This window comes from Scomber japonicus, chromosome 9 (assembly GCF_027409825.1).
Source record: "Scomber japonicus isolate fScoJap1 chromosome 9, fScoJap1.pri, whole genome shotgun sequence".
In the NCBI taxonomy this organism is placed as follows: domain Eukaryota; kingdom Metazoa; phylum Chordata; class Actinopteri; order Scombriformes; family Scombridae; genus Scomber; species Scomber japonicus.
Window position 1 is genome coordinate 7,085,799 of NC_070586.1, and position 12,785 is coordinate 7,098,583.

The 12,785-nt window shown below is 39.2% G+C and overlaps 1 protein-coding gene across 1 annotated transcript in view; it reads right to left on the bottom strand.

The window, feature by feature from the left end:
• Nucleotides 1–7,727: 7,727 nt before the first annotated feature.
• The window catches only part of paqr3a (progestin and adipoQ receptor family member IIIa), a 14,893-nt gene continuing 9,835 nt past the window's right edge, over nucleotides 7,728–12,785 (bottom strand). Inside the window, exons 5-8 of the mRNA XM_053326259.1 lie at nucleotides 10,961–11,158; nucleotides 10,777–10,864; nucleotides 9,722–9,906; nucleotides 7,728–8,236 (exon numbers count right to left, since the gene is read on the bottom strand). Coding sequence (XP_053182234.1) covers nucleotides 9,758–9,906; nucleotides 10,777–10,864; nucleotides 10,961–11,158 — 435 coding nt within the window. The 3' untranslated portion in view covers nucleotides 7,728–8,236; nucleotides 9,722–9,757. The remainder of the gene's footprint in view (nucleotides 8,237–9,721; nucleotides 9,907–10,776; nucleotides 10,865–10,960; nucleotides 11,159–12,785) is intronic.

Below are 12,785 nucleotides of genomic sequence, written 5' to 3' on the forward strand. Positions count from 1 at the left end.
TTCCTCCTTCCTTCCTTCCTTCCTTCCTTCTTCCTCCCTCCCTCCCTCCTTTCCTTCCTCACTCCTTTCCTTCCTTCCTCCCTCCTTTCCTTCCTTCCTTGACTCGAGGACAACAGGAGGGTTTTAAAAAAACACTTTCTTCTCCTCCTCCTCCTCCTCCTCCTCCTCCTTCTTCTTCTTCTTCTTCTTCTTCTTCTTCTTCTTCTTCTTCTTCTTCTTCTTCTTCTTCTTCTTCTTCTTCTTCTTCTTCTTCTTCTTCTCCTCCTCCTCCTCCTCCTCATCCTCCTTCTTCTTCTTCTTCTCCTTCTCCTTCTTCTTCTTCTTCTTCTTCTTCTATTTTAATACATCAGCCTAAAAATCCTGTGGAGTGCGAGTGATGTGTTTTCCACATATCTTTTCAGCTGAAGCCTTTTTAATGCTGCAACCTTTTAAATAAAAACGCTTTTAAAAGACGTTTTAAATCCCCAGAAAGAAAAAAAAAAAAAACCCACTCGGATTTAAAAAAAAAAAAAAAAAAAATTGTACTGTGATTTTATTATTATAAGCTTTTTAACGTTTGACCGACTTGCTTAAGCAAAAAGCTCTTTTACTATAGCTTTGCCTTGTAGTTTTATTTTGAAGCACCACGAAGCCTTACCTGAGCTCGGCTCTTCCTGCCTTGCTGCACAGTACCTCGAAAAAAAAAAAAACCCACCTTGACGCCAAATGCCCCCTCTTTTATTTTGGCGTCGGTGTAATCATTTTTTGAGAGTTTTTTGTCCTTAAACCACTTAATGTTTATTATATTAATTATTATTATTATTATTATTAGACCTATGCATAATTTCACAGTAGTCTTTTTAACGCAGCAGCTGGATGTGGCTGCGGTTTGTGTTGCATTACACTCGGAGAACTAGAAGGGATTTTATTGTATTTTCCTTTTTAAATAAGAAAAAAAAAAGAAAGAAAAAAGTTTAACCCTTTCATACTGTTGAGTTTTATTTTGAAATTTGATGATTTACCCAAATTTGACCCAGAATATACAAAAAAAGAAGCTTTTTTGACCCATATTTATCAAGAAATATTAAAAATCATCATGCAAAAATGCTTTTATTCTTCATATTTAATCAAATTTGTTGAATATAGTGTTTTTTATGGGTTTTTTGTCATAAAAACTTTAAAAAATGAACTTCCTCTGCTCTCTGGATGCTTCATTAAGGTTCAATCATGTTTATTTTTGGTCCAGAAGTTTAATATAAAAATAAATTTGACCCAGACTATACAAAGAGGAAGCATTTTTTACCCATATTCATCAAGAAAATTCAAAAATCATCATGCAAAAATGCTTTTATTCTTCATATTTAATCAAATTTGTCGATATTGGATCATGATATCGTGTTTTTTATGTTTTTTTTGTCATAAAAACTTTAAAAAATGAACTTCCTCTGCTCTCTGGAAGCTTCATTAAGGTTCAATCATGTTTATTTGTGGTCCAGAAGTTTAATATAAAGTCTAATTATGAGGAAAATCAGATTATGAACAGTATGTGAGGTTTAAATTTAGACTCTTAACTTGCTTTCTTTTTTGTTTTCGAGCAGTAAACGTCTATTTAAATTACATTTTCTTAAGTTTCTTCTCATTCTGTTAAAATAATTAAGGAAGAAATGAAACACAAAGCCACATTAGATCACTACTAGTCTAGAGTTTCTGTATTTTAAGGAACTTTTTGACCCTCCCTCCTCCCCCTCCTCTCGCAGGCTTTTACCGCTATTTTCTCAGCAATGAATGGAAGAGCTTTCAAAATAAAAGTAGATTTCATAACATTTTTACAGTTTGAGAATAAATATGCACCATAAGTTAATAAAGGATAAAGCTTGGTGGTATTTTATAGATTTTAATGTTATTAAATCCCAAAAAAAAAGACCCAAAAAAATCATCTTGTTTCTCTGTATTTCTCTGCCTGTGGTTTTATTTTGAAAGAGAAGGAAATAATGTTTTAGCAGTGAAATAATCCACATTTGGTGCTTGTATGAGTATTTTCTGGATAAACACAAATTATATTTGTTAATATGTGATTTTGTTTTTTGCTATTTTTGGCTTTTAATGGGATTTTTTAACAGTGAAAACTTTTGAATTATCACCTGATTTTACTCTTTTAACCCTTACATACTGTTCAGGGTCGAATTTAACCCATTTTTTGGACATTTGAGAGCTGAGACCCACAGTGTGACCCACAGTGTCCAAAAATGAAATAAAATGCATATATTTTTAAATTTTGTGCAGCTGATACACATTTTTATATATGCAAATGTACAAATTTGACCTAAAAATAGTCGAAAATTAGCATTTTATTCATTATAGTCTATGAAATGTCTACCTGAATCATAAAATACAAATTTATTTTAGCCACATTTTTTGCTAATGTGACCCACAGTGTACAAAAAAGGAAATATAATGCATCTTTTTAAACATATTGTGCAGCTCATACACATTTTTAAATATGCAAATGTACAAATTTGACCTAAAAATAATCGAAAATTAGCATTTTATTCATTATAGTCTATAAAATGCTCTACTGGAATCATAAAATAATGATTGTAAATGTATTTTCCCCCATAAGATTAATAAATAAACATGAATTAATGCCTAATAGGGGGATTTATTCATGTGAAATGGAATTATACACATTTATTCTAGCCACATTTTTTGCTAATGTGACCCAAAGTATAGAAAATAGGAAATAAAATGCATCTTATACACATTTTTAAATATGCAAATGTACAAATATGACTTAAAAATAATCAAAAAATCAGCATTTAAACATGTTTTACAATCACATTTTATAGACTAGAATGAATAAATGCCCCCCCCCCCCCATAAGATTAATAAATAAACATTAATTAATAACTAATAGAGGGATTTTATGAATGAGAGTAATTATGAGTGAGAATATGAACAGTATGTAAAGGGTTAATAATTGTGTGTGTTCATAAAAGGGAAAAAAAGCAACAACAAAAAAATCTGTGATGATCATGTGATGAAAATCAGGTGTTTTTTCTTTTTTATGTGTCTCTGTGAAAGCACTTTTCTTTTATTTCCAACGCTGATTTTCTTCATTTCTGTTCGTGTGTGTGTGTGTGTGTGTGTGTGTGTGTGTGTGTGTGTGTGTGTGTGTGTGTGTGTGTGTGTGTGTGTGTGTGTGTGCGTGTGTGTGCGTGTGTGTGCGCTCTACATCCATCGACGGCCTTAAAAAAAAACTTTCACTGCATTGACCTTTCACCCCCATTCATGACTCTTTACACACCTGCTGCAGGTTTGCTGTGTTTTCAACATTTGATACAACTACTTCCCATTTCTCTCCTTTTTTTTTTCTTTCTTTCTTTTTGTTGTTTTTTTTTTTTTTTGTTGAGGGGTAAATCTTCTATTGTATTTATCATGCTATCCTGCTGTTTGATGCAATAAAAAGATTCATCTCATCCAGTGCACTGTGAGAAGTGAAGTGAAATTTTTTTTTAAAACTAGGGCTGTCAAACGATTAATTTTTTTAATCGAGATTAATTGCAGAATTTCCATAGTTAATCACGATTAATGGCGTTTTGAATTGCATGTTTAAAATCCTGTTATTTTACATTTGAAGGCAGTTTTAAGCCCATAATGTAAAGCATTTCTTACCAGAGTGTCTTAACTGGGAATCAATCACGGCTCTGCTGCGACTCCCACACTCCAAAATGGTCCTTTGGTGGAGCTGAGGCTCGCTTGGCTGCACCTGGGTGTTTACCGTGGAGGTGCTAACTCAAACTCCACGTACTCCGGTGGTAGTTAAACTCCGTTTGACACAGGTTGCATTTTACTTTTGACTTGTCAACTGAACCGTCTGGAAGTTTTTTAAAGTTAAACAAGCCGTTCAAAAGTCCAGTAGCTCTCTTACTTTCCATCAGCGCGGTAGGTTTACTGCAGGAGGCCACTTCAAAGCATAGCGCTACAGCTAGAGGAGCCGTCTACGGGGGAGTAGAAGGGACAAAAAGGCTTGCAACATTAAAATGCGATTAAAAAAAACACAATTTTTCCTTTTTTTTTGTACAGAAGGTTAATTTTTATTTATTTTTAGCGTCAAGTTCTCAGCAGTTTTTTTGATTTTGCTCACGTATGAAAAAAAAAAAGTCAGGATATAAAACATTTTGTGCTGCTACACAGAAAAGCTCATCATCGGAGGAGAAAGAAAAAAATAAAAGTATAATTTTAGAGTTAAACCATTACAAACTGTACACAGAGTGAATAATTTAAATACAGAAACACCAAAAGACATTCGTCTCGGTCTAAAAACTTAAAAAACATTTAAATATCACAAACAAAACAACAAAAATAATACATGAATTCAATCCAAAATGAACTTTTACCATTTATAAAAGGAGTCCTGCTTTTAAATTAAGACTAATGAAAGTGATGTCATGTGTGTGAAAGTCTTTCTAAAAATGGTTTTGTTGCATTTTGGAGTGAAACAACAAAAAAAAACCAACAACTGAATTAACTTTTTTAAAACATTGCACATCACCCTAAAATCTGAAAAAATAAAAAGTAAAACACTGTTTCTGTTTGAGTTTGACCTGCAGTGACCTCTCGTCAGTTCAGGCAGATAAAGCAAAAAAAAAAAAAAACACAATAAATTCATTAAGGCTGCTCAATTAATCGAAATTTGATCATGATTACGATTTAGGGGTCAAACAATCTCAAAACTAATAAAATTGGGGGGGGGGGGGGGGGACAATTTTTAATAATAATGAGATAGTGTTCAAAGGTTTTATTTTGAAAAGCTTAAACAGGAAGTCACTGAAAGCCGCCGCAGCTCTGTTAGTTTAACAGAAGCTGAAACACACGGCGAAATGTTTTAACTGTAAATAAAAGTGCAGAGTTTCCAGCCTGCGTCAGACAATGCACTTTATTTTGAAAAGCTTAGACAGGAAGTCACCGCAAGCTGAAACACACGGCAAAATGTTTTAACTGTAAATAAAAGTGCAAAAGTTTCCAGCCTGCGTCAGACGATGCTGAGTTTACTGACTAATTATTAAAAACCAGGAAGTGATGTGTGAACTGTCGTCATGGTAACCAGCTCAGCTCTAATATCTCTCTAGCACATGTTCTGCTGTGTGTTGCGTTAAGCGGCAGATAAAAGGCTGCTGCTGGGAGAGAAAATGAATTAAGCCGAATGTTCAATAAATCGTGATTTTTCAATTTTGACCCAAATAATCGTGATTATGATTTTTTTCTATAATCGAGCAGCCCTAAAATTCATGTGATTTTACAGTAGATAGTTAAATTAAAAGAAAAAAAAAAAACGTTAATCAGTGCTTGAATTAAAAAAAAATGAAACTGTGTCCCAATTTTAAGATCATATTGAGTGTTAAATGTTAAAAAAGGACTATTACACCTTTAAAAAGCCTCAGATTTAAGCTTTTTGAGCAGAGTGTCTTAAACATGAAGCTTTTTATAGAGCTGATAGATTAGAGATGTTGATTCTGCATCTCTAGAGGCAAAAAAAATACACAATGAAGCATAATAACTTAAATAATGAGCATTAAAAATAAGAAGAAACCCATCGCAGCTTGCTTTTGTACAATTTTCTGCAAGTTTATAATGAAAATGTGAGTTTATCTGCAGCTGAAGCCTTTAAATAAATCAGAAAACACAAAAATTAGGACACAGTTTGAAAAAAAAAGGGGCTAAAAAGTCTCACTAGGGATCTTACAAGCCTGTAGATTAACTTCTAATAAGAAGGGAGGAAGGACAGAGGAAAGAAGGAAGGTAATGGGGAGGAAAGAAAGAAAGGAGGGAGGGAGGAAGGGAGGACAGAGGAAAGAAAGAAAGGAAGAAGGATGGAAGGAAAGGAGAGAAGGGGGAAGGGAAGGAAAGAAGGACAGAGGAAAGAAGGAAGGAAGGGAGAAGGAAGGAAAGAGGGAGGAAGGAAGGAAAGGACAGAGGAAAGCAGGAAAGGAAGGAAAAGATAAGGAAGGAAAGGAGGGAGGGAGGAAGGAAGGAAAGAAGGATAGAGGAAAGAAGGAAGGTAATGGGGAGGAAAGGAGGGAGGAAGGAAGGACAGGTGGAAGGAAGGAAAGGAGGGAGGGAGGAAGGAAGGAAAGAAGGAAGGAAGGGAGAGAGGAAAGAAGGAGGGAGGGAGGAAGGATAGATGGAAGGAAGGAAGGACAGAGAAAAGAAGGAAAAGAAGGAAGGGAGACTGAAGGAAGGGAGGAAGGAAGGAAAGGACAGAGGAAAGAAGGAAGGTAATGGGGAGGAAAGAAAGAGAAGGAGGGAGGAAAGACAGACAGAAGGAAGGAAGGGAAGAGGAAAGAAGGAAAGGAAGAAGGAAAATATAGATATTTCATAAAAGAAGTGAACTTAAAGTAATACTGTAGTTTGATGGGGGCAGAAATGAGGTGATGATTTTGAGGCTACTCCCCCCTTTTTTTAAAAAGTCAGTTTTTAACCCAAACTCTCACATTTACAGTTTGTGAGTCTTTATCTTTCCTGTGTTTGATTTAAAATACAACATTTAAACATTTAAACATTTAAAACCATCAACACTGATCACAGGACGACTAAATAACTAAATAACTAAATAACAAGATAAACTACATGGAAGTAAGAATAAAGGAGTGATTTGTTCGGCAGCAGTGGCTCGCTCTTCTTCTTTGGTTTTTATTTAACCCTCCTGTTGTCCTAGAGTCAAGGAAGGAAGGGAGGAAGGGAGGAAGGAAGGGAGGAAGGAAAGGAAGAAGGAAGGAAGGAATGAAGGAAGGAGGAGGAAGGAAGGGAGGGAGGAAGAAGGAAGGAAGGAAAGGAGGAGGGAATGGAGGAATGAAGGAAGGAGGGAAGAGGGAAGGAAGAAGGAAGGAAAGGAGGGAGGAAGGAAGGAAGGGAGGAAGGAATGGAGGAATGAAGGAAGGAAAGGAGGAGGGAAAGAAGGAGGGAATGGAGGGAGGAATGAAGGAAGGAAGGAATGAAGGAGGAAGGCAGGAAGGAAGGAAGGAAGGAAGGAAAAAGGGAGGAATGAGGGAAGGATTGAAGGAAAGGAGGGAGCGAAGGAAGGGAGGGAGGAAGGAAGGGGGGAGGGAAGGAAAGAAGGAGTGAGGGGGGAGGAAAGGAGGAGGGAATGGAGGAATGAAGGAAGGAAGGAAAGGAGGTAAGGAAAGAAGGAGGAAGAAGGAATGGAGGAATGAAGGAAGGAAAGGAGGAGGGAAAGAAGGAGGAATGAAGGAAGGAAGGAATGAAGGAGGAAGGCAAGAAGGAAGGAAAAAGGGAGGAATGAGGGAAGGATTGAAGGAAGGAAGGTAGGAGGAAGCAAAGGAGGAAGGAGGGAAGAAAGAAAGGATAGAAGGAAAGGAGGGAGGGAAGGAAATAAGGAATGAGGGGGAAGGAAGGACAGAAGGAAAGAAGAAGGGAGGACGATAGGAGGGTTAATATCTAAGTGTGAGATGTGTTGAAAGCTGCTGTCGTCTATTAAAGAAGAGACTCAGAGCTTTATAACAAGGCAGCTACAAACTGAGTTTAATTCATAAAGTCATAAAAAAAGGACTCCAATAAAAATATCTCATCATTTTAAACCCTCAAAAAGTTGATTTCCTTCCAAAAATTTAGTCTGACTCTGCAGAAAAGTGAATTTTAACACTTAAAAACATTTAATTTTCCCTTTTTAAGGACATTTAATGACTTTAATTATCATAAATTGTGGATTTAAAATAGATTATTTTAGGGGATATAAACCACTGGCTTATAAAAATGTTAAAGTAATATGAGATAGTTGGAAAGTTGGGCGTACTAAGAGCAAAAAGTGAAATAAAAGAGAGCTACATGATGTTTAATTTAATAACAGGCACTTACAGAAATATGAAGGATCTAAAAAAAAAAAGAAAAGTAAAATGCTACATGACTAAACTTTCAAACCCTGATTATGTTTCTTTTTTAAGTTTTTTAAACTCTGAAATTGGAGATTTTGTGGTTTAACTGCAGAGTTTCAGTGTTTTCTTGGTGCTTTACCTGCACCGAGTTTTATTTTGAAAATCAACTCGACTTCCTGGACCTGGAGGAGATGTGATGCGTCTGCAGCTCCTTTTCTGATGTGCTGGTTTTATTTTAGGTTTTTTTTTTTTTTTTTTTTTTACTCCTACATCACAGAGAGTCTCGGCTCAGCTGGACTGAAGACGATCTGTGTCCTCGGCCGTGTCTGCACCAATGCATGCTGGGAAATGCTGCAGCCTCGACCATCCTGAATGAAAAAAAACACAATAAAATGAATCAATACTGCTTAGTGCAACTTTAACCCTCCTGTTGCCCTCATGTCAAGGAAGGAAGCGGAGGAAAGAAAAGGAAAGGAAAAGAAAGAAGGAAGGGAGGTAGGAGAGGAAGGACGGAAGAAAGAAGGAAGTAAGGAAGGTAGGGGGCAGGAAAGAAAGAGAGAAGGAGGGAGGGAGGGAGAAAGGAAAAGAGGAAGGCAAGAAGGACAGGAAAGAAGGAAGGGGGGGAGGGGGAGGAAAGAAAGAGAGAAGGAGGAGGGAAAGGAGGAAGGAAGGAATGAAGGAAGGACAGGAGGGAGGAATGAAGGGAGGGAGGAAGAAGGAAGGGAGGAAGGGAGGAAGGAAGGGAGAAAAGGAAAGGAAAAGAAAGAAGGAGGGAGGGAGGTAGGAGAGGAAGGATGGAAGGATGGAAGAAAGAAGGAAGTAAGGAAGGTAGGGGGCAGGAAAGGAAAGAAAGAAGGAGGGAGGGAGGGAGAAAGGAAAGAGGAAGGCAAGAAGGACAGAGGAAAGAGAAGGAAGGAGGGAGGTAGGGGGAGGAAAGAAAGAGAGAAGGAGGGGGGAAGGAAGGAAAGGAGGGAGGGAGGAAGGAAGGAAAGGAGGGAGGGAGGAAAGAAAAGGAAAGGGAAATGAAGGAAGGAAGGGAGGTAGGAGAGGATGGACGGGAGAAAGAAGGAAGTAAGGAAGGTAGGGGGCAGAAAGAAGGAAAGAAAGAGAGAAGGAGGAGGGAGGGAGAAAGGAAAAGAGGAAGGCAAGAAGAACAGAGGAAAGAAGGAAGGGAGGGAGGTAGGGGAGGAAAGAAAGAGAGAAGGAGGGGGGAAGGAAGGAAAGGAGGGAGGGAGGAAGGAAGGAAAGGAGGGAGGGAGGAAAGAAAGGAAAGGAAATGAAGGAAGGAAGGGAGGTAGGAGAGGATGGACGGGAGAAAGAAGGAAGTAAGGAAGGTAGGGGGGCAGGAAAGAAGGAAGAAAGAGAGAAGGAGGGAGGGAGGGAGAAAGGAAAAGAGGAAGGCAAGAAGAACAGAGGAAAGAAGGAAGGGAGGGAGGTAGGGAGGAAAGAAAGAGAGAAGGAGGAGGGAAGGACAGAATGAAGGAAGGAAAGGAGGGAGGGAGGAAGGAAGGAAGGAAGGACGGAAGAAAGAAGGAAGGAAGGACGGAAGAAAGAAGGAAGTAAGGAAGGTAGGGGGCAGGAAAGAAGGAAGTAAGGAAGGAGGGAGGGAGGGAGAAAGGAAAAGAGGAAGACAAGACCTCCCTTCCTTCCTTCCTTCCTTCTCCCTTCTTCCTTCCTCCCTCCTTTCCTTCCTTCTTCCTTCCTTCTTCCTCCCTTCCATCCTTCCTTCTTCCGTCCTTCCTTCCTTCCTTACTTCCTCCCTTCCTTGACTCGAGGGTTAAGGCAGAAAATCAATAAAACCAAAATACATCAGCTATAAACTTCTACACAGTGATGTTGGAGCAGCTGCTTACATTAAGACTCCGTCTCCCAGCATGCCGAGCGGCGTCCTATGAGTGTTGCGGGGCGGAGTCGGGACACGGCTGGCTGTGTCTGTACGCCATGATGAAACACGACGACTGATGCCACCAATAAAACATCAGCACCAGCAGCAGATGCCAAACCTGGTGACTGGAGCCGATGTAGTTCAGCTGACCTGCAGGAAAGTAACAAAATAAAAGCTCAGGCTCAATGATTTTACTTTATTAAACATTTAAAAGGTAATTTGTGAGTGTTTAATGCAATTTAATACTTTTTTTAGTGTTTGTTCACACTGGTTTTAAAGGGTTCACTAACTCTGAATATTACAGATTTAGATTTTATAGCTGAATTTTACATTTGAGCTCAATTGAACTTGATGCGACCGTACAACAGGTGATAAATATTAAGCTGAATTTCAGGTAAGTTTCCGGACCTTTTAAGACCTGGAAAAAAACTATTAAAACACATTTTTTAAGCTCTAAAAATGCTTCAGATGTGACCAAAGCTGAAAAAATGCTGAATATTTGCACTTTGAATCACATGAAACTGAACCTTTAATATTTCATTTAATTCAAATACTAAATCTATGCAGGTATAATATAATATGTATCACATTAATTATACCTGCATTGGGAGCTGCAGTGTGCAGGGTATGCATCAAAAGCATAGACTGTATATCAAGAGCTGACTACTCACACTCAAGTTAGCTACAGCGAGGGTGTGTTCGCTTCCTGTTTTCAAAATAAAAGCACCAATTCTATCATTATGGTTTTCTTAATAATAAAAGGCAACAGTGTTATTTGGACAAATTAGCGTCACATTGTGGATCTAAAGGGCTACTTTACTTTCTTCCTAAAAAGGTTAGAAAATGTGGATAAAGTGGTTTATTTACAGAGTTAGAGCTAAAATGAAATCAGCTTCAGCCTGATGATTTCAGCTCGGGTAGGAACCAAATGCATTGTGGGTATCGTGTAGTTTACTACAGTGTAAACGGTCTGCTTACTATCTGGTCCATTAGTGTGTAGTATAGAAGTATTCAGTCTCACCTGGAAGTAACGTTCAGGGACTTTCGACACGTAGAAAATGAGAGCTAGCGCAGCGATTAAATACATCCCCAGGACCCGAGGCACAAAAGCCTGAAAAGGAGAAAACAATTTATTTAACAACACATCGAAAAAATAAAAAGCATTAACACACAACCAGTTAAAATTAAAAGGTTGTGATGATCTTACCTGGACGAGCTCGGAGGAGAAACCCCCGGTGATGCAGATCCAGTGGACGGTGGGAATGAGGCCGTAACCGGCCACCGAGCAGAAGATGAGCGAGCGAAGCTGCTTCCACTGCTTGCTGAGGTAATGAGGATGAATCTGAGCGAAGAACACGGCCAGGATCATAGCGAGGACCGTCACTAAGTACACCTGACGCCAATACTGCAGCCAGAGAGAGAGAGAGAGAGAGAGGCGAGAGAGGCAGAGAGAGAGAGAGAGAGGAGAGAGAGAGAGAGAGAGAGAGAGAGAGACAGAGAGAGAGAGAGACAGAGAGAGAGAGGGAGAGAGAGAGACAGAGAGAGAGAGACAGAGAGAGACAGAGAGAGGGGGAGAGAGAGAGAGAGAGAGAGACAGAGACAGAGAGAGAGAGAGAGAGAGAGAGAGAGAGAGAGAGAGAGAGAGAGGACATTTAATCTGGGTAACCATGGAGATCAGGAAACATTTACAGTCATTATTAGTATAAGTTAACCCTCCTGTTGTCCTTGAGTCAAGGAAGGAGGGAGGAAGAAGGAAGGAAAGGAGGGAGGAAAGAAAAAGGATGGAGGAAGGAAAGAAGGAAGAAGGAAGGAAAGAAGGGAAGGGAAAGAGGGAGGAAGGAAAGGAGAGAGGAAAGAAGAAAGGAGGGAGGAAAGAAAGAGAGAAGGAGGGATTAAGGAAAGGAGGGAAGGAGGAAGGAAAGAAGGAAGAAGGAGGGAAAGGAGGGAGGAAGGAGGGAGGAAGGAAGGAGGAAGGAAAGGAGGGAGGAAAGAAAGAAAGAGAGAAGGAGGAAGGAATGAAAGGAGGGAAGGAGGAAGAAAAGAAGGAAGAAGGAAGGAAAGGAGGGAAGGGAAGGAGGGAGGGAGGAAGGAAAGAAAGAAAGAGAGAAGGAGGGAAGGAATGAAAGGAGGGAAGGAGGAAGGAAAGGAGAAAGGAAAGGAGGAGGAAAGAAGGAAGGATGGAAGGAAAAAAGGAACAGGTTAAAACAGACGGGGTCAATTTGAATATTTTTGAATTGCTCATCTTGGCAACCCTTATTATTTTGTGGTTACACATATGACACCATATTATATTAGACGTTTAACATCTGTTTTAAAAGCTTTACATTCACACAGTTCCTGAAGAGTTTGCCTTCTCCAGGAAGTGTTTGTGTTTTTAAATACTTTGCATGTTTCTGTACATTTCTGCTCTGATAATAATCTAGTTTTCAGATGCTCTACTTTCACGATAATCAGTTAAGAAACAAGTCAACCTTGTCTGGCTCTGTCTGGCTTTGTGATGTGAAGATTTGCTCCTTTTTCTTTGTCAGTTTTATACAAGTTTTGAGTTGTTGGTCAGAGAAACCTGGTGATTTAAAGACATCTTATTGAGTTTTAGGGAGTTCTAATGAGGCATGTATCACCATTTTCTAAGATTTAACCCTTTATAGGACACTCATTGAAAGGAAGGGAGGAAGGAAGGAAGGACGGAAGGAAGGGAGGGATGGAAGGAAGGAAGGAAGGAAGGAAGGAAAGGAAGGAGGGAGGAAGGAAGGAAAAGAAGGAAGGACGGAGGAAAGAAGGAAGGAAGGAAGGTATGGGGGAGGAAAGAAAGAGAGAAGGAGGGAAGGAAGGAAGGGAGGAAGGAAGGAAGGGAGGAAGGAAGGGAGGAAGGAAGGATGGAAGGAAGGATGGAAGGAAGGAAGGAATGGAAGGAAGGAAGGATGGAAGGATGGAAGGAAGGAAGGGAGGAAGGGAGGAAGGAAGGAAGGAAGGAAGGAAGGGAGGAAGGAAGGAAGGAAGGAAGGAAGGAAGGAAGGGAGGAAGGAAGGAAG